Source organism: Oncorhynchus tshawytscha, unplaced genomic scaffold (assembly GCF_018296145.1).
Source record: "Oncorhynchus tshawytscha isolate Ot180627B unplaced genomic scaffold, Otsh_v2.0 Un_scaffold_4246_pilon_pilon, whole genome shotgun sequence".
In the NCBI taxonomy this organism is placed as follows: Eukaryota; Metazoa; Chordata; class Actinopteri; order Salmoniformes; family Salmonidae; genus Oncorhynchus; species Oncorhynchus tshawytscha.
In genome coordinates, this window is record NW_024609831.1 from 1,099,124 (window position 1) to 1,122,954 (window position 23,831).

At 44.9% G+C, this 23,831-nt stretch overlaps 4 protein-coding genes across 5 annotated transcripts; all 4 read right to left on the reverse strand.

The window, feature by feature from the left end:
• Positions 1-119: 119 nt before the first annotated feature.
• f10 (coagulation factor X) lies at positions 120-4,124 on the reverse strand. Its single transcript, XM_042319391.1, has 10 exons — positions 4,062-4,124; positions 3,717-3,868; positions 3,127-3,287; positions 2,865-2,889; positions 2,504-2,617; positions 2,194-2,325; positions 1,753-2,030; positions 1,361-1,478; positions 903-1,090; positions 120-736 (listed from the first exon to the last, which is right to left on the reverse strand). Exons 2-10 carry the CDS (start codon positions 3,775-3,777, stop codon positions 314-316), a joined length of 1,500 nt encoding a protein of 499 aa, XP_042175325.1. The 5' UTR covers positions 3,778-3,868; positions 4,062-4,124; the 3' UTR covers positions 120-313.
• Positions 4,125-4,440: 316 nt separating this feature from the next.
• f7i (coagulation factor VIIi) lies at positions 4,441-8,244 on the reverse strand. Its single transcript, XM_042319392.1, has 8 exons — positions 8,083-8,244; positions 7,790-7,953; positions 7,607-7,631; positions 7,252-7,365; positions 6,588-6,725; positions 6,311-6,417; positions 5,751-5,871; positions 4,441-5,629 (listed from the first exon to the last, which is right to left on the reverse strand). The coding sequence occupies exons 1-8, from the start codon at positions 8,138-8,140 to the stop codon at positions 4,941-4,943; spliced, it is 1,416 nt and encodes a 471-aa protein (XP_042175326.1). The 5' UTR covers positions 8,141-8,244; the 3' UTR covers positions 4,441-4,940.
• Positions 8,245-12,706: 4,462 nt separating this feature from the next.
• Positions 12,707-18,554, reverse strand: f7 (coagulation factor VII). The gene is made up of 8 exons (XM_042319417.1): positions 18,375-18,554; positions 17,976-18,139; positions 17,817-17,841; positions 17,569-17,685; positions 17,334-17,474; positions 14,270-14,397; positions 14,065-14,185; positions 12,707-13,976 (listed from the first exon to the last, which is right to left on the reverse strand). The coding sequence occupies exons 1-8, from the start codon at positions 18,430-18,432 to the stop codon at positions 13,339-13,341; spliced, it is 1,392 nt and encodes a 463-aa protein (XP_042175351.1). The 5' UTR covers positions 18,433-18,554; the 3' UTR covers positions 12,707-13,338.
• A 160-nt stretch (positions 18,555-18,714) lies between these two features.
• Positions 18,715-21,712, reverse strand: f7l (coagulation factor VII, like). 2 transcript variants are annotated; one of them, XM_042319418.1, is made up of 8 exons: positions 21,545-21,712; positions 21,048-21,214; positions 20,916-20,940; positions 20,384-20,497; positions 20,116-20,259; positions 19,836-19,930; positions 19,621-19,741; positions 18,715-19,492 (listed from the first exon to the last, which is right to left on the reverse strand). In XM_042319418.1, the coding sequence occupies exons 1-8, from the start codon at positions 21,639-21,641 to the stop codon at positions 18,948-18,950; spliced, it is 1,308 nt and encodes a 435-aa protein (XP_042175352.1). In that variant the 5' UTR covers positions 21,642-21,712; the 3' UTR covers positions 18,715-18,947. The 2 variants fall into 2 exon arrangements, with proteins under 2 accessions (XP_042175352.1, XP_024265929.2); XM_024410161.2 differs by having other exon boundaries at positions 21,048-21,220; positions 21,545-21,711.
• Between the last annotated feature and the right edge of the window lie 2,119 nt (positions 21,713-23,831).

Here is a 23,831-nt window from a genome sequence, read left to right on the forward strand (position 1 = left end):
AAGTCAATGGTGACCTTTGAACCCTGCTGTTTTTCTGATACGATCGATTCAGTTTGTACTTTAAAAAAACAGGAACAGTAGGAACATTTCTGTCTAATGGCACTCCTGACTCAACTTCATATTGTGTAATGTAGTTTAATGTTGTTATGTGATGACTGGACATTCAAACAAAACATGTTTTTTTTCTTGACCTTAAGTTACTTGGTCTTGGATACATTTTGTAAAAAACAATGATAAACCACACAACAATGTTTATTGCCCATAATTCCCCAAGCCTCTTTAATGTTTGGTTCTCCTCTCTCCTTTGTCTCCCTCAAACCCACATCATTGAGTGCATTCTACCTGCCCCCCTCGTCTTCCTCTTCCCTCCCTCCTTGGGGAGAAACTTCCCCATGACCGCCCGGATCCAGTCGATGTACTTGGACACCTGCGTGTAGATGCCGTACTTGCCCTCACGGGCGCACCCCTCGCCCCAGCTCACCACGCCCGTCACGAACCAAGTGTCTCTGTAATGGGTGACGTGGGGTCCTCCGCTGTCCCCCTGGCACGCGTCTTTCTTCTCCTTATCGTAGCCGGCGCAGAACATGCGGTTGGAGATCTTGTGCTGGCTGGACTGAAGGCAGGTGGCCCGAGGTACGTAGGGCACGGTCAGACGCAGCAGGATGGTGGACGGCTGCTTGGCCTCCCCCACACGGCCGAACCCACTCACCAGCCCGTCGGGCTGTTTCATCAACACCTTGTATTGATAAGTAGACAGGACACCATTATGTTAGGTTCAGGAACATCTTTACTAAGATATAAACCATAGACAGATTCATTATATACTGTATGTTTATATGCATCACTGGATAAAACCAGATGTGTCACACAGAGAATTATGTGTAGTACATCATGCTACAGACCTTCTCTGCAAAATCTCGTTCGGGCAGGCAGGCAGGGAGGATGAACTGGGTGAACTTGATAGGGTCCTTCAGCATGACGAGGGAGATGTCGTTGTGATAGGTGGTGGAGATGTAGGACCTGTGGATGAACACCTGTTCCACCTGGTGGATGGCCTCCCGCCCATCCTTCACCTCCGTGTCAAACTCTCCTGAAGGCAGATTGACCAATGGGGAGGTTTGATTTCAATCAATTCAATTTGTTTGATAGGCTGCTACAACCTAGGCTATGTATGGGTGGTATGGTTATTGACTGTTGTTATTTCACCCAGTTAGCAACTATGCTGTACACAGCAATATACTTTTCTGATAATGAAGTTTTGTGATTATGGCACAATTATATTATATAGGATATGATTAACTTAAAAACAATTCCCAGATGTAGAGACCACTGTTAAAGGTGATTGGCTAACGGTACCTACCGAGGACAACGTAAAAGGAGCGTGTCTGGTTCATGCAATGTGCTGCCGTTAAGATGAAGTACTTATTCAGGATGGTTCCTCCACAGAAGCCCCTGTCCTCGTGGTTTACCAGGAAAGCCTGTGGAGAGAGGGAGAGAAGGAGAGAGAGAAAGAATGAGAGGGAGAGAGAGAAAGATAGACAGAGAAAAAGAGAGAAAGAATGAAAGCGGGAGAGAGAGAAAGAAAGAGAGACAAAGAGATATATATATGAGAGTGAGAGAGAGAAAGACATATATATATATATGAGAGAGAGAGAGAAATAGAGAGAAAGAGAAAGACAGAGTTGCAGAAACAAACAACCCTGAACGCTATTTAGAGGGAACCCCACTAGAGGTTTCTCTACTCTACTCTACCTGCCAGGGACATTCTCCAGGAGGACACTCCTCCCCATTGACAATACGGGTGTTGCCTCTCGCCTCGGCAAAGACTGGCTTCTCCTTCACCATTTCGATAACGTCATCCTCAAATGCAAATTGGATTTCTCTCTGTTGGGTTACGTTCCAGGCCGTTTCCCTGATAGGGTCCTCCATCATGTTGGTCTTTTCAGTGGTGTTGGTGGCAGTGGTGTTAGGCTGGTAGATGAAGATGCTGCGGGTGTTCTTGGATACCACAAAGCCACACTTAAAGGCCTCTTCAATGACAAAAGGGCAACAATGTTATTAGGTACTAACTAAGCCCAACCTACTACCAGTCCATGTTGGAGAATGGATCATAGATAATTTCTCTCTCTCTCTGTTGCTCTGTCGTTCTGTCTGTCTGTCTCTCTCTCTCTCTCCTCTCCTCTCTCCTCTCACCGTTGGAAAGGCAGGACTTGTCGTCTGTGTCCAGATAGTAGCCATCAGCACAGGAGCATTGCACACTGTCCTTCTTCACTTGGCAGAAGTGATCACAGTCTCCATTCTTATTCTCACACAGCTCAGGAATGGCTGCAGAACAGCATCACATCAAGGATCCAGATTAGACACAGATCACAGTCATGATTAGAGCCAGGTGTTGTTTCTGACTATGGAGTAACTTGGAGTCAAGATATTTCTAGAGTCTATGTGGGAGTCGGGAATGAGATTGCTTGTCAAATTTCAAGAGCAAAGGGAGAAGAAGACATACCAATCTCACAGTTGTACCCCTGGAATCCAGCGAGACAGAAGCAGGTGTACATCCCAATCCCGTCCTTGCAGACGCCATTGTGGACACATGGCTTAGAAACACAGGCATCTCCATCTGTGAAACACAGTTTATTTCTTGCCATGGACCTACCAGCACAGCAACACCAAACACACTGCAAACAATCAATTCATGAATTGAAAATAGCCATTGTTTTGGTGTGTGGTCGTGAGTCCTTTACTTCCTGATCTGACTAGGTTGACCCCAACCTGACTCCAACCCAGCTCTAATCAGAAAACTCCATGCGATCCAATCCCTAGCCTCTTGCGCCAACCCTTAGCCTCAACAGACTCCTGGGCCTTACCGTAATATGTGTTCCAGAATTCAGTCTGAGGGAAAGAGGTAAAAAGAGACACAAATATCACAAATTCAAACCAGAAAGGTCAAGATTCCAAAAACAAAGGAATTTCTGGTTGAAATCATGAGCGTGTAAAGGTGGTGTGAATGGGTGCAAAGTGAGGAGTGACTAAACAGGAATGTGATTTATGTGACTGGAATGCAAACAGACATGTGTTTCCGGTTTAAAGAAAGAAAGATAGAAAGAAAGATGAAGAATGGCAATTTACAGTCAGTTTGTCGTCCTCAAAGATCTCCCTAGCCTCCTCTCTGTCACAGCGTTCCTCGATACACTCTCTCTCCATGTCTCCCTGCCGCCACTCCTCAAATGGGCTGTTGGCCCGCCGCCGCCGGTTCAGAACCTGGTTAGCATCGTCACTGTTCAGGAAGACTGGGGACACAGGGAAAAATCGGTATCAGTGGCAGCAGGGCACCATCATCATCGTCATCACCCTCATCACCATCGTCATCTTCATTACCATCTTCATCACTATCATCATCATCTTCATCATCATCACTATCATTACCATAATCATCACCATATGACTATCATCGTCATCATTATCATCTTTTCCATCTTTTCCATCAATTAGGCTGTTATCATCATCACAGCATGCTTGTCTAGCACACAGTCATCACAATCATCAAAGCAATCAGAGATACAGACACACCATAAAATATATCAACACACACATCCCAGTCACCCGCCCTCACACACTGACCGCAATCACTGACACTGACTAAACCCCAGAGTCTCCCTCACTTTCTCTCTACATAACTATTTGTCAACCGTTTGAGACGGTGGGGTGTTTGAACGTACCCTCGGAGGCCACGACGTGCAGCAGCAGGAGAAGGAAACAGGTTTGGGACTGCCGAAACATGGCCTGATCTCTGGGTGAGGCACCTCTCTACTCCTGGCTGCTCTGTGGAGCACAACTCTGGAGAGAGCAGGCGGAGAGGGAGGGCAATGACCTGAGAGACAGGAAGAGAGAGGGAGAAGAAGGAATGTGTGTGTGTTTGTGTGTGTGTGTGGGGGGGGTAGAAAATAAAAAGGGGAAGAGAGAAAGAAAGGGGGAGGACAATAGAGGGTAAAAAAAAGGGATTAGGGATGTTTGAGAAAGAGTGAAAAGAGAGAAGGGAAGAGAGAGAGAGAGGGAGGACTCACTTCAAATCCAGTCTTCACCATTCAGAGAGGCAAGGCCTTGTCCAGACCACCATTTAGCTCTGCACTCTTCAGCATGACAGACAGCCCTTATTTGAGCCAATCAGAACAGCTCTCAGGAAGGGGCACAAAATCCTCAGTGATCATGTGATCAGTGTTCTGAGGTCCAAATCACTGACCTAATATTGACACTAAAGGATCTATTCCAATGGTTTAGCCTGCTGTGTGCCTTAAACGGCTAATCGAAAGAAATGCGTATGACTCAGATAATATGCATTTCAGAGAAAATACCATGTAGATAAGCTACTGCGGAAGTGTGGCTATGGATACATTTGGACTTTTCATTCACTCACAGACACAAATAACACAAAGGAGGCAAAGATTTAGTTTGTCAGCGAGTAATATTTATTCTTCAGCTATAAGAGGAAACTTTGGAAGTAAATGCACATATTGGGAGGCAAACATTCTGTATGGCATCAGGTCAAACATTCTGTATGGCATCAGGTCAAACATTCTGTATGGCATCAGGTCAAACATTCTGTATGGCATCAGGTCAAACATTCTGTATGGCATCAGGTCAAACATTCTGTATGGCATCAGGTCAAACATTCTGTATGGCATCAGGTCAAACATTCTGTATGGCATCAGGTCAAACAAATCACCACTTGAAATATACAGTTCACATGAAGAGTCAAATGAAAAGAATAGCAGAGTGAAAAGATGTCTGATTACAAAGTGATGAAACAGGACGATATGCTACACCATTAGCATGATATACTGTAGCTTCCGTACTATAAAAATATATATTAATGTTATGTGACAATAGATTCACTGTAATGACAATTGGTGTTGTGTGGTGACTGGTGACAAATTTAATGGGAGTTAGCCAATGCTCTGCACATTGGGAGGTGGTGGCAATAACTTCTCCGTAGCCTGCTGAATCTGAACCTCATCTAATGCCATCTCTAGCAGGAATGGCATCACCGGGGCACTGACTGAAGGAGTATTCATCACCTCCTCAGCCCAGTCCAGGTAGTTGGCTACGGTAGTGTAGACGCCATAGTAACCCTGTTTGGGGCAGCCCTTCCCCCAGCCCACCACGCCCATCAGGAAGTGGGTGGTCCCGTAGTAAGTGACCAGGGGGCTCCCGTCGTCCCCCCTACAGGCCTCCTGGTTCCCCTCCATGTAGCCGGCACACAGCATGTTCTGGGTGAAGTTGAAGCCGCTCTTGAGGGTGCACTCAGAGTTGGGCAGGATGGGCACGGCTAGCCTGCGGAGGAAGGGCGAGGAGGGGGCTGGCGGGGTGCCAGGTTTGGGATCGTTGCCCCCGTTGGTGCGCTTCCCCCAGCCGCTAAGGGTGTGAAAGCGGATGGCCGCCAGCTCGCTCTTGGCGAAGTGTTGCTGAGGCAGGCAGATGGGTACAGTGTCAGGGCCCAGAGTTACAGGCCCTCTCAGACGCAGCAGGGCGATGTCACTGTCACCTGTTGCTGGGTCGTACAGGTTGTAGGGTATGGCTCTGGCCACGGGGATCCTCTGCTCGCTGCCCTCTTCTACGTCAATGTTGTGTTCCCCTGGAAACAGTGTTGTTCATTAGGACAGTGTTTTGTTATGTGACATAGGGACACAAATAATGTTCTCACTATATGTTTGTAGATGCTCTATGAAAGGCACACAACCCACACCGTAACCTACCTGCGACCACCATCAGGTCCTTGGTGTCTCTATCCACGACACAGTGGGCAGCAGTGATGACCCAGTCAGGATGAACTATGACCCCACCACACAGACTAGTGCCTTTATGCTCCAATAGGACCTGCAACCACCAGTCCCATCACAAAGACAAATTGGCCACTCATCCATCACATCTCATTGTACATAAACCAAAATAATACTGTGGAATTATATAATGCCTAATGGAAGAGGTGGTAATAGATACTAACCTAGTTAATATTACACCCTTTGACTTCAAGGATAGTGGTTGTATGGGAATGACTGTGGCTTAGTTATTCTACCAACTATGCCACATAATGCCCTGTGTGGCTTAGTTGGTAGATCATGGTGCTTGCAATTCCAGCATGGTGGGTTTAATTCCCATGGGGGACAAGCACAAAAAAATGCACTCACTACTCTAAATCACTCTGGATAAGAGTGTCTGCTAAATTACAAAAATGTAGAAGGGTGGTATCAGCCAATCAAATGTGAAAGAGGTGGATGGATCCATTGTGCTCTCCAGCCAGGCATTGATGTGTTACCTGCCATGGACAGGCTCCTTTGGGACATTGGTTCCCACCGACTAGTTTGACTCGTGCCTGGCTCATCGGAGCTTCCAAGCCTGGGATTTTACCACACGGATACTGAACTGATAATAGACAGACAGACGAGTTGTTGTTTCTAACTCTAATCATACATCAACAAATGCATGTTGGCTCCTTTTGGTTCTGTTAATATTACAGTCTGTTCGTAACAAACAGGGATTTCCCGTCTTTAACAAAACATCTGGGCTCATCTACTGTCCGTTACAGTTGGTACCTTGGGCAACACACTCTCTTCCGTCCTCTCCCAGGGCATAACCAGGAGCGCAGGAACACTTGCGTCTTGACCCAGAACTGTTACAGAAGTGCTCGCACTCCCCGTTAAGGGAGAGGCATTTCACGGTGTCCTCAAACACTACAGTATGTTGGGAGAAAGGGGAAAGGCAAGTAGGATGAGTAGAATGGGGTCAACATATAATATCAGCCCACTAGCAAATGTGGGCAACACTTCACATTAGGGTGCTCTTACTACTGCGGAATTACAATAAACTATTGGTATGAAACTATTGTGAAAACCGGTGTTGCTTAATCCTGGTCCTGGAAACCCAAAGGGGGTGCACATTTTGGTTTTTGCCCTAGCACTACACATCTGAGCACACATACTTTCTGAACACTTATTTTTCTTAAAACTGCATTGTTGGTTAAGGGCTTGTCTGTAAGCATTTTACTGTAAGATCTGTTGTATTCTGAGCATGTGACAAACAACATTAGATTTGATTCAACTAATCAACTCATTATCTAACATTTGATTAGTGGAATCAGGTGTGCAGTGCTAGGGCAAAACCAGACATGTGCTCCCCTTTAGGACCCCAGGACCAGGATTAAGAAACACTGGCGTAAACTATTGGTATAAAAATGGCAGCTAGGAATTCTCTTCCTACCTGTCTCACAGTATTTTCCTTCATAGCCTCCCAGACACTGACATGTGTAAGAGTCATCCATGTAAACACAAGTTCCGTTGTTTTTGCATGGGTTGACCAGGCAGGGATCCTGACCTTAGAGGGATCAATAGGGTAAAGGATATGACATTTGCTATTTGACATGCTGGACATTTCTTGTGCAAATAAATTAGGAATGTGATAACATACATGGTAGTACCATATTGGATTTTATACAACAATATAATTAGCATTTTATGAAAATGAATGAAAGCACATTTGAAAGCAATACTCTATCATATATTTTAGGCTGGTTGGAATTTTTTGTGTACAGTCCACATAGAAAAATCTGATTTACCCGTGTATGTCAACCAAAACTTTTTCTGTGGAAACAAACCATACATAGTCAGTTTTAAGAGTTCTCTGGAATTCTCACATGTTCCTATGCATTGCTAAATATTTCATTCAATTAAATTAAAATAGTGCTTCAATTAAAGTAATAGCAAATATTTCACCAAGTGAAATTACTACAAAATTGCACCGTTTGGGCGTCGTCCTCGAAAACTTCCCGAGCCTCTTCATAGTTACAAATTTCCTCGACACACTCGCGCTCGAGATTGCCCTGTTTCACCTCCTCGAAGTAGCCGCTGTTGGCGCGCCTTGCTCTGTCAAGCACCAGGTGCGCATCATCCTTCTTCAAGAAGACTTAAACATCGAATGACAAACCATAAAAGAAAGACAACAACTGACATTTGGCACCTCTCCATCTTTAAAAAAAATATGACTTCATCATTTAACTAACTCTAACGCTAGATGTTTTCGAAACAAACTTACCAGCGGCAGAAATGACAGTTGAAATGGCCCAAAGTGCACAAAATGTTTTCAGCAGCATCGTGGCGGACCTGAATCACCCAGAACTGGAGCGATTTGAGGTAAACAATTCCAGCTCATATGACTCCCACTCACTCCAACAGCTCACTCCCACTGCTCTGCAAACAGTTGCCACATCTGGGTGATGGTGACCAGATCTGATTAGGCCTATGTTTTACACTACATGGACAAAAGAATGTGGACACACCTTCAAATGAGTGGATTCGGCTATTTCAGTCACACCAGTTGCTGACGTGTATACAATCGGTCACACAGCCATGCAATCTCCATAGACAAACAATGTCAGTAGAATGGCCCGTACTGAGCTCAGTGAGCTCAGTCAGTTCCTCAAATTTCTGCTCTGTTAGAGCTGGGCAACTGTAAGTGCTGTTATTATGAAGTGGAAACTTCTAGGAATAAGAATGTCTCAGCCGGTAAGTGGTAGGCCACACTAGCTCACAGAACTGGACCGCCAAGTCCTTAGCGCTTAAACAAATTTTGTCCTCGGCTGCAACACTCACCACCGAGTTCCAAACTGCCCCTGGGAGCAAAATCAGCGCAAGAACTGTTAGAGTCGGGAGCTTCATGAAATGGGTTTCCATGGCCGAGCAGATGCACAAAAGCCTAAGATCACCATGCACAATGCCAAGCGTCGGCTGGAGGGGTGTAAAGCTCGTCGCCATTGCACTCTGGAGCAGTGGAAATGCATTCTCTTGAGTGATGAATCACGCTTCACCATCTGGACAAATCTGGGTTTGGCAGATGCCAGGAAAACACTACCTGCCCCAATACATAGTGCCAAATGTAAAGTTTGGTGGAGGAGGAATAATGTTCTGGGGTTCTTTTTCATGGTTCAGGCTAGGGCCCTTAGTTCCAGCGAAGGGAAATCTTAACGCTACAACATACAATGACATTCTAGAAAATTCTGTGCTTCCAACTTTGTGGCAACAGTTTTGGAATGAGATCTTCGACAAGCAGCTGTCCAAATACTTTTGGCCATGTAGTGTATCTTAAATATGACCTTTGATCCCTATATTTACCTGTTATAATACATTTTTCACTATCCTTTGTAATATCATAATCGTTCACAATCATTCAAATATTTGATTTCATGATATGCATCATTGAATGTATGTAGCTCAAATCAAATCAAATGTATTGATAAAACCCTTCTTACATCAGCTGATATCTCAAAGTGCTGTACAGAAACCCAGCGTAAAACCCCAAACAGCAAGCAATGCAGGTGTAGAAGCACAGGGTGGCTCGGAAAAACTCCCTAGAAAGGCCAGAACCTAGGAAGAAACCTAGAGAGGAACCAGGCTATGAGGGGTGGTCAGTCCTCTTCTGGCTGTACCGGGTGGAGATTATAACAGAACATGGCCAAGATGTTTAAATGTTCATAGATGACCAGCAGGGTCAAATAATAATAATCACAGTGGTTGTCGAGGGTGCAACAGGTCAGCACCTCAGGAGTAAATGTCAGTTGGCTTTTCATAGCCGATCATTCATTGTATCTCTACCGCTCCTGCTGTCTCTAGAGAGTTGAAAACAGCAGGTCTGGGACAGGTAGCATGTCCGGTGAACAGGTCAGGATTCCATAGCCGCAGGCAGAACAGTTGAAACTGGAGCAGCAGCACGGCCAGGTGGACTGGGGACAGCAAGGAGTCATCAGGACAGGTAGTCCTGAGGCATAGTCCTAGGGCTCAGGTCCTCCGAGAAAAAGAAAGAAAGAAAGAGAGAAAGAAAGAGAAAGAGAAAGAGAGAGAGAGAATTAGAGAGAACATACTTAAATTCACACAAGACACCTGATAAGACAGGAGGAATACTCCAGATATAACAGACTGGCCCTAGCCCCCCGACACATAAACTACTGCAGCATAAATACTGGAGGCTGAGACAGGAGGGGTCGGGAGACACTGTGGCCCCATCAAACGACACTCCCGGACAGGGCCAAACAGGCAGGATATAAGCCCACCCACTTTGCAAAAACACAGCCCCCACACCACTAGAGGGATATCTTCAACCACCAATTTACCATCCTGAGACAAGGCCGAGTATAGCCCACAAAGGTCTCTGCCATGGCACAACCCAAGGGGGGGTGCCAACCCAGACAGGAAGATCACATCAGTGACTCAACCCACTCAAGTGACGCACCCCTCCTAGGGACGGCATGGAAGAGCACCAGTAAGTAAGCCAGTGACTCAGCCCCTGTAATAGGGTTAGAGGCAGAGAATCCCAGTGGAGAGAGGGGAACCGGCCAGGCAGAGACAGCTAGGGCCTATCTCTTGTTTGGAGGGTCCAAAGGTACCCCCAGTGTAAATAGACCCACTGATGCACAACAGGAGAAAGTAGCTAGGCTACAAAGTATTTAAACAACTTTATAGAATTGCTTGCTTGTTTCAATGCCTGTTCTAGTCCATGGGCCAGCGGGAAAAAAATCCACTTTTGGGTGGCAAAGGTTTGATGGTATTAAATTTTTCCCCACAAGCCCCTGATCAAATTGAAATATGACAGCCTATCTCCTAAACAGTAGATTACTATGTTTTTCACACCTTTATATATGTTGTTGTATGGGAGTCTAAGCTATACAATGTTCACAGGCTGAAAGGAATGTTGAGACAAGTTGGAATGTTCACATGCAACAATGGAACATTCTATTGTGTGGATCTCATCTTAAAAACCATAGGATTTGGTTCATGTTTGCCATCTGATCTAATGATTTACCTAGACTGAGTCATGATTGAAAGTACAATGTTACAAATAGCCGAACTACATATTTGTTTTAGGGAAATCGGTCATACTGGGAAGTAATACCAGTCCAAGAGATCCATATCTGGTAGTATATTGGTTTTATCATTGCCATCTGTAATAGTCTGTTGTATAGCAATACTCAGCATGCTAAGATGAAAGGTGTGATCTGCTATTTGTTGAGTTGTCCCAGCAAGTTAACATGAATATTTAGGTAAACACAAATTATCTAAAAAAATTAACATCTCTTCTGTCCCTGACCATCATGATCTTAAAATAATGCTCTCTAACCTTAAAAGTTATTTAATGAAATATGTTGCCTTATCATTTTGTAGCCATTAGTTAGGTTGCTAGTTGACAAATGTAATAGAAACAATTAATTTAGTGATTAGAAAAAAATCCGGCCTTTTAGCACTAACCAATACATATTTCAGTAGGCTGTATACTATAATATACTATTTTTCCATTCATTGTGTAACTAGACACTATCTATAAAGGCTGTGAACCTAAGACTTTAGTACTTCGCCAGCTATGTAAGTTGACTCCCCTCATCAGCAGGCGGTTTGTTACAATGTTATGTTGGAATGTCAGGATTCAATACTTAGATTTTACATTTAACAATATGGCATAATATTGTATATCATTATAATCACCACAAACCAGTGAAAGAACCCTTTAGGAATATTATAATTTATTGTTTGAAAATAAAATACAGAAATTAAGGCTCCAAATGCTAACCAAAGTCAGTTATATGAATAGAGTTTTTTTGTAAATTTTTAGAAACATTTTGCTAATATTTTACAAAGATGATTCATTTTGCAAACCTGCCTAATTTGGTTGTGTTATCTACATATCTATCATATTTTTTTTTATTAGGATTAGGCATATTACACCTATTATTGTTGTGGCAATGACAGACCAATTGTCACGGCTTCCACCGAAGTTGTTCCCTCTCCTTGTTCCGGCAGCTTCCGACGTCACCGCCACCGATCCATGTTTCCTTTTTCCTTTTGTTTTGTCTGTTTACACACCTGGTTCACATCTCATAATTATGTTCATTATTTAACCCTCTGGTTTCCCTTTCTGTTTTGTCCTTGTTTGGAACAGGATTTTGTTAAGTTTTGGATTGAGTAAATCAGTGATTGTTACTCTTATCTGTGAATCTAACAATCACTGATTTACTCAATCCAAAACGTAACAAAATCCTGTTCCAAAACAGGACTCAAAATACAACACACCGGAATACACGAAAGACAATCACGCACAAAACAGAAAGCCGGTGACGTCGGAAGCTGCCGGAACAAGGAGAGGGAACAACTTCGGTGGAAGTCGTGACACCAATCCAATTAAAGCTAACTGGAGCTGGTTGGCGGCCATTTGGGAAAATGTGTACCCTATGGTAAATTACTAATAGCTAGGCATCATTGTTTAGAATTTGACTTGCTGTATGTAAAGTTTGCTGGTACACCTGTAAAGGATGTCATGCTGCTTGCCTAGTGAGTACCACTTTCTCCCGATTCTGCCCACACCTGGCACAAACTTGGGACCACCCTCATTAAGCGTCTTACCAGTCAGCGCCACGTGAAAAGCCAGCTATTCGTTGGTGCTTGTGGGGACACTTCAGGCTGAGGAGTAAGTTTCACACATACCCATGTGCAACACACTCATTATGAAGACATCTTGCCAAAATGGGTAACCTGTACCTCTTTGCTGGACGTAATACATTCCAATGGGATTTCAAGTAGGGTGCAATATATACGGGGAAGGTTTCACATCACGTCTTCATTTTAACACAATTTACAGAATCATATTGCATATCATGTTAATTAATAGACATCAGTGAATGCTTCTAGAACAGTGTTTTATTGTAATATATTTGAAACGGCTACAACACTCTGACAGCCTTTGTGTTCATATGTTTACCACTATTCTGGTCGTATTTTGCTAAATACATATACAATTGCCTTAGTTTGAGAAGATTGTTCCCTGATAATACAAAATTACATTTTATACCCTCAATCCTGTTGGCCCAACTAACTGCACAGGGGTCATAACATATAATGCAGTGACTGTCCTCTTTCTTATAACATACACAAAGAGCCTGCGGGGTCTGAGTCCTGTTTTGTCCTTGTCACAACTTCCACCGAAGTTGTTTTAAGATGGCAAATGCATTGTAATTGAACACCAACTTATGTAAGAGTCAGTTTGCTTTAATGGTTATCATGACACAGCAGAAGGGTCAGTTTAATTTGGCATCAATCAAGCGTTTATTTAAAAAAATAATCAGAGGGAAATCAAACCATAAAATCAACAAACATACAGAAAAACTTTAGAAAGTGTAGTTGAAGCACAAGAAACAAAACATGATAAATATAAATACTATAATCTGAAAGCCAAATATGGTTTCAGAGATGTACTACAAGTTGAACCCAATAAGGTACTGGGCTCAGCACTGCTCCTGTTCTGTGACACTTATAAGACTGCATTTGGATTGGCCGTGGTGTTTTGCAGTGTGGTCGTGGTGTTCTGTGGCTGCGCTGTCGGCTGCGTTGTCGGCTGCACTGTCGGCTGCTCTGCCGTGTAGTTGTGGATCCAGTCCAGGTAGTTGGACACGCGGGTGTAAATCCCGTAGTTCCCCGGCCGGGCGCACCCCTTTCCCCAGCTGACGATACCCAAAAGGAACGTGGTGTCTCTGTAGTGGGTGACCAGTGGTCCGCCGCTGTCCCCCTTACAGGAGTCCTGCTTGCCCTCAATGTAGCCGGCGCAGAACATGTTAGCCGTTAGCGTGACACCGCTCTTCTCAACGCAGTCCTGGGTACGTATACGTGGCACCTCCAGCCGCCGGAGGACACGTGACGTAGGGCCGTTCTCGCTGCGCCGGCCCCAGCCACTTACCGTGTGGAGGTTGATGGCCCAGAGCTCACGCTCCGCCATCGAGCGGGTGGGCAGGCAGACGGGCACGGCGAAAGGCGTCATAGTGATGGCAGTCTTCAGACGTAGCAGGGCGATGTCGCTGTCCGCCGTGTCTGACACGTAGCTGTTGTGCATGATGATCTCTGCCACATCTATGGTCTGTTCCGTACCCTCGTCTTTCTCTGTGTCATGTTCACCTGGGCACATGCAGAAAAGGTTGAAAAAACTCAGACTTCAACACACAACAGCTGTATTGACTCTTTTCTAAAGAAAAACAGTCCATACCTGCCACCACCTTCAGGTGCTGGGCCTTGATATTCTCCAAGCAGTGAGAGGCAGTGAGGATCCAGGTGGGTTTGTAGATGACTCCTCCACAAAAGCCCTTCTCATTTCTCACTAACAACACCTGTAGAAACACACCGTGGGGAAAGAGACTTCACCTCTACGTCAGATACATCAACTTGTCCGCCGCCACTGGTTCATACTGTACCTGCCAGGGGCAGTGACCCTTAGGGCACTCTGTTCCCCCCACGATGCGTGAACGGGGGTCCAACGGTACGTCTCCCTTCTCGGAGGCGCTGCCGTGCAGGACAGGAACCTTCCCACAGGCCATTGTTTCTGGAGCCACGAGAGACCAGAGGTCATACAGTGCCTTCAGATAGTATTCAAACCCATTGACTTTTCCCACATTTTGTGACGTTACAGCCTTATTCTAAAATTGATTCAATTAATACAAATCCATAGCAATCTACACACAATACCCCATAATCACAAAGCGAAAACAGGTTTTAAAATTTTTGCACATTTATTACAAATAAAAAACAGATACCTATTTACATAAGTATTTAGTCACTTTACTATGAGACTCAAAATTGAACTCAGGTGCATCCTGTTTCCATTGATCATCCTTCAGATGTTTCTACAGCTTGATTAGAGTCCACCTAGGGTGACTTCAATTGATTGGACATGATTTGGGAAAGGCACACACCTGTCTATTTAAAGTCCCAGAGTTGCCAGTGCACGTCAGAGCAAAAACCAAGCCATGAGGTCGAAGGAATTGTCCGTAGAGTGCGGACATATATCTGAGGAAGGGTACCAAAAAATGTCTGCAGCATTGAAGGTCCCCAAGAACAAAGTGGCCCACATTATTCTTAAATGGAAGAAGTTTGGAACCACCAAGACTCTTCCTAGAGCTGGCCACCCAGGCAAACGGAGCAATTGGGGGAGAATGGCCTTGGTCAGGGAGGTGAACAAGAACCTGATGGTAACTCTGACAGAGCTCTAGAGTTCCTCTGCGGAGATGGGAGAACCTTCCAGATGGGAAACCACCTCTGCAGCACTCCACCAATCAGGCCTTTATGATAGCGTGGCCAGATGGAAGCCACACCTCAGTAAAAGGCACATGACAGCCCACTTGGAGTTTGCCAAAAGGCACCTAAAGACTCTCAGACCATGAGAAACAAGATTCTCTGGTATGATGAAACCAAGAATGAACTCTTTGTCCTGAATGCCAAGAGTCACGTCTGGAGGAAACCTGGCACCATCCCTAAGGTGAAGCATGGTGGTGGCAGCATCATGCTGTGGGGATGTTTTTCAGTAACAGGGACTGGGAGAATAGTCAGGATCGAGGCAAATATGAACAGAGCAAAGTACAGAGAGATCTTTGATGTGCCTAGCTTGTAGCGTCATACTCAAGAAGACTCAAGGCTGTAATCGCTACCAAAGGTGCTTCAACAAAATACTGAGTAAAGGGTCTGAATACTTGTAAATGTGATATCATTTTTTAAAATTGATTAGCAAACATTTCTAAAAACCTGTTTCTGCTTTGTCATTATGGGGTATTGTGTGTAGATTGATGAGGAAAAAGGCTGTAAAGTAACACATTTTTTTACAAAAAGTAAAGGGGTCTGACGACTTTCTGAATGCACAGAGGGTGTATATACTACAACCAGAGCGTACGTCCCAAATGGCGCCCTATTTCCCTATATAGTGCACTACTTTTGTTAACGTACTACACTGAGTGTACAAAACATTAGGAACACTTGCTCTTTCCACAACATACTGTAGACTGACCAGGTGAAAGTTATGATCCCTTATTTATTCCGTGTAGATGAAGGGGAGGAGACAGGTTAAAGAAGGATTTTTAAGCCTTGAGACAATTGAGACATGGATTGTGTTTGTATGCCATTCAGAGGGTGAATGGGCAAGACAAAAGATTTAGATGTCTTTGAACGAGGTATGGTAGTAGATGCCAGGCGCACCGGTTTGAGTGTCTCAAGAACTGCAGCGCTGCTGGGTTTTCCACGCTCAACAATTTCCTGTGTGTATCAAGAATGGTCCACCACCCAAAGGACATCCAGCCAACTTGACACAACCGTGGGAAGCATTGGAATCAACAAGGGCCAGCAACCCTGTGGAACGTTTTAGATACCTTGTAGAATCCATGGCCTGACGAATTGAGCCTGTTATGAGGGTAAAAGGGGATGCAACTCAATAATAAGAAAGTGTTCCTAATGTTTTGTACACTCAGTGTATAGGACATAGGATGCCATTTGGGATGCATCCACAGATAACATCATACATTTATTTTATTTTTTATTTATTTCACCTTTATTTAACCAGGTAGGCTAGTTGAGAACAAGTTCTCATTTACAACTGCGACCTGGCCAAGATAAAGCATAGCAGTGTGAGCAGACAATACAGAGTTACACATGGAATAAACAATTAACAAGTCAATAACACAGTAGAAAACAAAGGGGGAGTCTATATACAATGTGTGCAAAAGGCATGAGGAGGTAGACGAATAGTTACAATTTTGCAGATTAACACTGGAGTGATAAATGATCAGATGGTCATGTACAGGTAGAGATATTGGTGTGCAAAAGAGCAGAAAAGTAAGTAAATAAAAACAGTTTGGGGATGAGGTAGGTGAAAATGGGTGGGCTATTTACCAATAGACTATGTACAGCTGCAGCGATCGGTTAGCTGCTCAGATAGCTGATGTTTGAAGTTGGTGAGGGAGATAAAAGTCTCCAACTTCAGCGATTTTTGCAATTCGTTCCAGTCACAGGCAGCAGAGTACTGGAACGAAAGGCGGCCAAATGAGGTGTTGGCTTTAGGGATGATCAGTGAGATACACCTGCTGGAGCGCGTGCCACGGATGGGTGTTGCCATCGTGACCAGTGAACTGAGATAAGGCGGAGCTTTACCTAGCATGGACTTGTAGATGACCTGGAGCCAGTGGGTCTGGCGACGAATATGTAGCGAGGGCCAGCCGACTAGAGCATACAAGTCGCAGTGGTGGGTGGTATAAGGTGCTTTAGTGACAAAACGGATGGCACTGTGATATACTGCATCCAGTTTGCTGAGTAGAGTGTTGGAAGCCATTTTGTAGATGACATCGCCGAAGTCGAGGATTGGTAGGATAGTCAGTTTTACTAGGGTAAGCTTGGCGGCGTGAGTGAAGGAGGCTTTGTTGCGGAATAGACATGATGACAATACAACTGATCATACAACGTTGACATGGCACATGGCCTGTGGCTGTGACTGCTAACCTTGTGTCAGGCAACGCTGTCCATCAGTCCCCAGGAAATAGCCGTCTGCACATGAACAGTTGCGTCGCCCCCCCTCCTCCTCGCAGAAGTGCTCACAGCCCCCGTTCTCATGCAAGCAGGAGTCAGGAATGGCCTTGAATGCTGACATAAAGAATGTGTTTATGTAAGTAAATGGGAAAAAGAAACCTTGGAAACTAAAGTTTCCACAGAAACGTCTCCCATCAAGAACTCTTACCTAGCTCGCAGTTCCGTCCACTGAAGCCTGGCAGGCACAGGCAGGTGTAAGAAGATCCTGATATGCTGGAGCAGCTTCCTTTGTTCTGGCAGGGGTCAGATTGGCAGCTGTCTTGAACTGTAAGGATGAATACATTTGTGTACATTTGGGATCTCATGGTCAACAAAGATGTTAAAAGATTCAAATATAGTGGTGGTGGTGTCTGGGTATTTGTGACTGTAGAAATGACACACTGCACAGAAGCTCACCATTGTAGTTTCTCCAGAACTCCTCCTAAGGGAAGAGAATGGGGACAATTCACTGAGGATATCAGGTAGGAATCATGTTCAGAGTCATTATTGTTTTTTTGCCTATCATGCAGACTATGGTCTGTTCATGATCAGATTGTGGTTCAACCAGGCACTGACCGTAGCCTGTTCGTGCTCAAACACTTCCCGCGCCTCCTCTTTGGAACACTTCTCCTCAAGGCATTCTCGCTCCAGGTCCCCCCTTTTGAGCTCCTCGAACCAGCCGCTGTTGGCACGCTTAGGCCGGATGAGGAGGCCATGGGCCTGGTCCCGCGCCAAGAACACTGCAAGACCGGAGGAGAGGGGAGTTGTACACACAGACACATAGACACATATGCACAAACACACACAGACACACACATAAAAACACACACAAACACACACACACACATACATGCACAAACTGCACACAAGCAAACAGGTAGATATGTATTGTACATAAATGAATGCATATTTACAAACTAAAGTTAGAAACACACACACACACAAAAACACATACGTAGGGGTAAGTTAACTTACCTGAGGCGGGATGACAGCAGCGAATACTTAATGTAAGACAGAGAACATGAAGCCACATGATGACTGCCCTCAGAATATCTAAGCACACTGTCACTCTCTGTTCCTCTCAGTCCACAGGTCCAAAGTCTGGACAAAATCCTGATTTGGGCCCTGACCCTCCCCTAACTCGTGCTTACCTTCCTCTGTCATTGACCCTATGCAGGCTCTTCCCTCCCTTTCACAGCCCCTTTCACAGCCCCTTTCACAGCCCCTCCCACTCTTTCAGTTACATCACTGATCTCAGGGCTACATGCACGCTAAGTTGTGTTATGTTTCTTATCAGTTAGGAAAACAATCCAACTTCATTTTCAAATAACTATTTATTTATTCTGTTAATAATTGGATCAAAGAAAATATATATCTTAGGGTTGTCTAAGAAACTATAAAGATTAATGTCATCATTATATTTAGAGTTTATATCTTAATCCAGATTCTAGTTTGGAGCAGGATTGTGTCTTGGCTATTATCCAGCATCATCATTGAGGAGATCTGTCAGTGTTTTTTGGAGGGGTGTTTTTAAATGGACACGCCCACTCAGCCGGTCGCCATGGTCTGATTGATCCAGTCCAGGAAGTTAGAGACGCGGGTATAGATTCCATAGACGTCCTCTTGGGCGCACCCTTTACCCCAGCTCACCACTCCCGTCAGAAACCAGGTGTTCTTGTAGCGGGTGACCAGGGGCCCTCCGCTGTCCCCCTGGCACGCATCCTTTTTCCCATCCCTGAACCCAGCACACAGCATGTTCATGGTCACATTGAGGCCTGTGGTGCGACACTCCTGTAGGGGGACCCGAGGAACCTCCAGCCTCTGGAGCAGAGTGGACGGGGGTCCCGACTGAGCCAGGCGGCCCCAGCCACTCACCACGGAGGTGCGCATGGCCCCCAACGTGCGCCCGAAGGAGCCGTCCAAGGCGGGCAAGCACACAGGCACAACGAAGGGTCCAAGCACTACTTCCCTCTTGAGGTAGAGCAGAGACAGGTCCCGGTCTGTGGAGGTGTGGTTGTATTGGGGGTGGATCAGCATCCTCGTCACCCGGCGAACCTGCTCTGTGCCCTCCTTCTTCGCACGGTTGTGTTCACCTTGAAGGGGGAGGAACTCAGGATCAGTGGACAGTGAACACTCAGAGGTGATAGTTAGAATTGGGTTTTGTGGCAGCTGAGATACTGGGAGCGTTGAGAGAACACTGTAATACCATTTGCCCACTCACCCACTGTGACTTGCCAATGGGAGGCAGTCGTGTGCCACATACAGTGGGCAGCAGTAAGGATCCAATGTGGAGCCAAGAGGATCCCCCCACATTTATATTCATTCATGTACTCCAGCATAACCTGCAGTGACAGAGGGAGAGGAGAGTGTGAGACAGAAATAGATCTGGATCTAACCACGTGTTGGTCAGTCAATAACTACAGCGCAATGCTATACCTGCCATGGGCACTCTCCCTTAGGACAAATTGTGCCTTTCACAATTCGGGGCCCGGGCCTGAACGTGTTCACAATTCTTCCACAGGGAAACGGAACTAAGAGGAGAGAGAGCGAGAGAGAGAGAGAGCGAGAGAGGTTAGGAGTTGAGGATAAAGAGAGAATACAGGCAAGAGAAGGACTAAAAAAGGAGAAGATTAAGTGCTTGTGTGGAGATGGCCTCAAGAAGCACAGGGCTGTTGGGAGTTGTAGTTGTTAGGGTTTGGCCCAGTGTGATACAGACCTTGGGGTATGCAGCTACTGCTGTCATTGTCCAGGCTATACCCAGGGGCACAGTGACAATGGTGAGACAGGTCTGGAAACTCTGTACAGAAGTGCTCACATCCCCCATTTCTGTACAGACAACCATCATAAGAGTTCATCAAGGCTGTGAAGGTGGTGATAGAGACAGACAGGAACCAAGAGACAAGAGAAATGGAGACCATTATTGAAGAAAATCCAAGAGCCAATTTCAGTGATTCGACAGAGAGATACAGGTGTGTTGTACCTACTTTGGCCACAGTTTCGTCCATCAAACCCAGGGAGACATATGCAGATGTAGGTGTTCACCTGACCTACACAGGTAGCCCCATTCAAGCAGGGGCCAGACTCACACTGATCCACCACTACAGACAGAGACAATATTAGATTATTATTAGAACCATTATAATGAGAAACGAGAAATATATGTAGATTTGGCAAAATGTACAGTACCAGTCGAAGGTTTGGACACACCTACTCATTTATTTTTTACTATTTTCTACATGGTAGAATAATAGTGAAGACATCAAAACTATAAAATATCACATATGGAATCATGTAGTAACCAAAAAAATTGTTAAACAAATCTAAATATATTTTAGATTCTTCAAAGTAGCCACCCTTTGCCTTGATGACAGCTTTTAAAACTTTTTTTGGTTACTAAATGATTCCATATGTGTTTCATAGCTTTTGATGTCTTCACTATTATTCTACAATGTAGAAAATAGTAAAAATAAAGAAAACCCCTGGAATAAGTAGGTGAGTCCCCTGAAGATAGCCTACCTGAGTAGCTCTTCCAGAACTCCTCCTGCATAAAACAAGAGAGAGGGCTATTTAAAAAGACTCTAATGTTCTGGGACAAATATGGAGAACCTACCTCCTCAGATTCCATCTGATCATTCAGTTTAAACTCACCAATTGTTCGGGGAGGGTGAAGATCTCCCGTGCCTCCTCGTAGCCACATTGCTCCTCCAGACACTCTCTTTCCAGGTCTCCCAGTCTCAGCTCCTCCAGCAGGCTGTTAGCACGCCGCGACCGCTGATGATGGAGCACCTCATTGGCCTCCTGTGTGCTCAGGAACACTGGAGCTGCCAGGACGGGACATGACTGCTCACACTACATAGACTTTAAATTGATAGACATCCAACAAACTTCCACAGGAACAGAGTACAAATAGTAGGAAAAGGGAGAAGAATCCCAATGAAGACCATGGGTGGTTGAAAAGTTGCTATTACTGCACACACAAGGCTGTAAACAGTCTCTGTACAGTCAGACTGACAGAAAGACAGATAGACAGACAGGAAGTCAAGCAGGGCATTGAATAGCCAGCAGCGTGTGGTGCTGTATTTGAAAGTTACAGGGCTGAACCAAGAACCACCAAAGTAATTCACATCCTCAGATCTGAGACTCACCTCCAGGGAGTCCGGTACAGGCTGGGATATAGAGGGCCAGCAGGATAAGGTGTCTGAGCTTCACTTTCAGAGCGTCCGTGGTCGTAGATGACTCCATTACTGAGCTCTCAGGGCTCAATCCAAGTTCAGTCCTCCCACAAACACATACTCCACAAACACACGCACACGCGTCTCTCTCTCCCCTCCCTGACAGAACATGTATCAGGGTAAACCCACAGGGCAGTTGACTGGGAGACTAACATTGTGAAATACAATGACTGGACTGGAGCCATGGAGGCATTACTAGTATCACGCCAACAGGAGGTGCTGTTGTATAACAACACAGTGGAGGCAGGATATTTGTCCACATGATAAAGCATGTATTCAATGTATCAAAACTGTAAATAACTCTGTAAATAACTGTTGATCAAATGTGCAGTTACTGCTCTTTTGCTTTGAAAGGCAGTATCGTTTACAGTGCAGAAAGCTATAATGGCTCTGAGGCAACATATCCTCAATGCGGCTTCCTAAAATAACTGCCCACATCAATATTAATGTAGTCCATTGCCACTATAGAACTTCCCATTGAGGGAGGGAAGACAGAGCTGTCACTGAGGAAGATACAGGTCTATTGCCACTATAGAACTGTCACTGAGGAAGATACAGGTCTATTGCCACTATAGAACTGTCACTGAGGAAGATACAGGTCTATTGCCACTATAGAACTGTCACTGAGGAAGATACAGGTCTATTGCCACTATAGAACTGTCACTGAGGAAGATACAGGTCTATTGCCACTATAGAGCTGTCACTGAGGAAGATACAGGTCTATTGCCACTATAGAACTGTCACTGAGGAAGATACAGGTCTATTGCCACTATAGAGCTGTCACTGAGGAAGATACAGGTCTATTGCCACTATAGAGCTGTCACTGAGGAAGATACAGGTCTGCCACTTGCTGTCACTGAGGAAGATACAGAACTGTCACTGAGGAAGATACAGGTCTATTGCCACTATAGAGCTGTCACTGAGGAAGATACAGGTCTATTGCCACTATAGAACTGTCACTGAGGAAGATACAGGTCTATTGAGACTGTCACTGAGGAAGATACAGGTCTATTGCCACTATAGAGCTGTCACTGAGGAAGATACAGGTCTATTGCCACTATAGAACTGTCACTGAGGAAGAGGGAAGAGCTGTCACTGAGGAAGATACAGGTCTATTGCCACTATAGAGCTGTCACTGAGGAAGATACAGGTCTATGCCACTATAGAGCTGTCACTGAGGAAGATACAGGTCTATTGCCACTATAGAGCTGTCACTGAGGAAGATACAGGTCTATTGCCACACTGTCACTGAGGAAGCTGTCACTGTCACTGAGGAAGATACAGGTCTATTGCCACTATAGAGCTGTCACTGAGGAAGATACAGGTCTATTGCCACTATAGAGCTGTCACTGAGGAAGATACAGGTCTATTGCCACTATAGAGCTGTCACTGAGGAAGATACAGGAGCTGTCACTGAGGAAGATACAGGTCTATTGCCACTATAGAGCTGTCACTGAGGAAGATACAGGGTCACTATAGAGCTGTCACTGAGGAAGATACAGGTCTATTGCCACTATAGAGCTGTCACTGAGGAAGATACAGGTCTATTGCCACTATAGAGCTGTCACTGCCACTATAGAGCTGTCACTGAGGAAGATACGGGGAAGAGCTGTCACAGGTCTATTGCCACTATAGAGCTGTCACACGGGTCTATTGCCACTATAGAGCTGTCACTGAGGAAGATACAGGTCTATTGCCACTATAGAGCTGTCACTGAGGAAGAAGATGCCACTATAGAGCTGTCACTAGGTCTATTGCCACTATAGAGCTGTCACTGAGGAAGATACAGGTCTATTGCCACTATAGAACTAACACTGAGGAAGATACAGGTCTATTGCCACTATAGAACTAACACTGAGGAAGATACAGGTCTATTGCCACTATAGAGCTGTCACTGAGGAAGATACAGGTCTATTGCCACTATAGAACTAACACTGAGGAAGATACAGGTCTATTGCCACTATAGAACTGTCACTGAGGAAGATACAGGGCCTTCAGAAACTATTTGTACCCTTTGACTTATTCCACAGTTCGTTGTATTACAGCCTGATTTCAAAATGGATCAAATTCACCCGTCTACACACAATACCCCATAATGACAAAGGGAAAACATGTTATTAGAAATGTTTGCAAATGTATTGAAAATGAAATACATAAATATATAATTTACATAAGTAGTCACACCAGAGTCAATACTTTG

Coding starts and splice junctions, on each gene's coding strand:
- f7l (XM_024410161.2), bottom strand. CDS start 21,641: ATGGAGTCATCTACGACCACGGACGCTCTGAAAGTGAAGCTCAGACAC. Junction 21,221..21,544: donor CTGTACCGGACTCCCTGGAG/GTGAGTCTCAGA, acceptor CCGTCCTGGCAG/CTCCAGTGTTCCTGAGCACA. Junction 20,941..21,047: donor TCACCCTCCCCGAACAATTG/GTGAGTTTAAAC, acceptor TGTTTTATGCAG/GAGGAGTTCTGGAAGAGCTA.
- f7i (XM_042319392.1), bottom strand. CDS start 8,140: ATGCTGCTGAAAACATTTTGTGCACTTTGGGCCATTTCAACTGTCATT. Junction 7,954..8,082: donor AACTGTCATTTCTGCCGCTG/GTAAGTTTGTTT, acceptor TCGATGTTTAAG/TCTTCTTGAAGAAGGATGAT. Junction 5,872..6,310: donor AAGGAGCCTGTCCATGGCAG/GTAACACATCAA, acceptor TGGTGGTTGCAG/GTCCTATTGGAGCATAAAGG.
- f10 (XM_042319391.1), bottom strand. CDS start 3,777: ATGTTTCGGCAGTCCCAAACCTGTTTCCTTCTCCTGCTGCTGCACGTC. Junction 2,890..3,126: donor TTGAGGACGACAAACTGACT/GTAAATTGCCAT, acceptor TCTTTCCCTCAG/ACTGAATTCTGGAACACATA. Junction 2,031..2,193: donor CAAGTCCTGCCTTTCCAACG/GTGAGAGGAGAG, acceptor TTGTCATTGAAG/AGGCCTTTAAGTGTGGCTTT.
- f7 (XM_042319417.1), bottom strand. CDS start 18,432: ATGTGGCTTCATGTTCTCTGTCTTACATTAAGTATTCGCTGCTGTCAT. Junction 18,140..18,374: donor CTGCTGTCATCCCGCCTCAG/GTAAGTTAACTT, acceptor CCGGTCTTGCAG/TGTTCTTGGCGCGGGACCAG. Junction 17,842..17,975: donor TTGAGCACGAACAGGCTACG/GTCAGTGCCTGG, acceptor CTCTTCCCTTAG/GAGGAGTTCTGGAGAAACTA.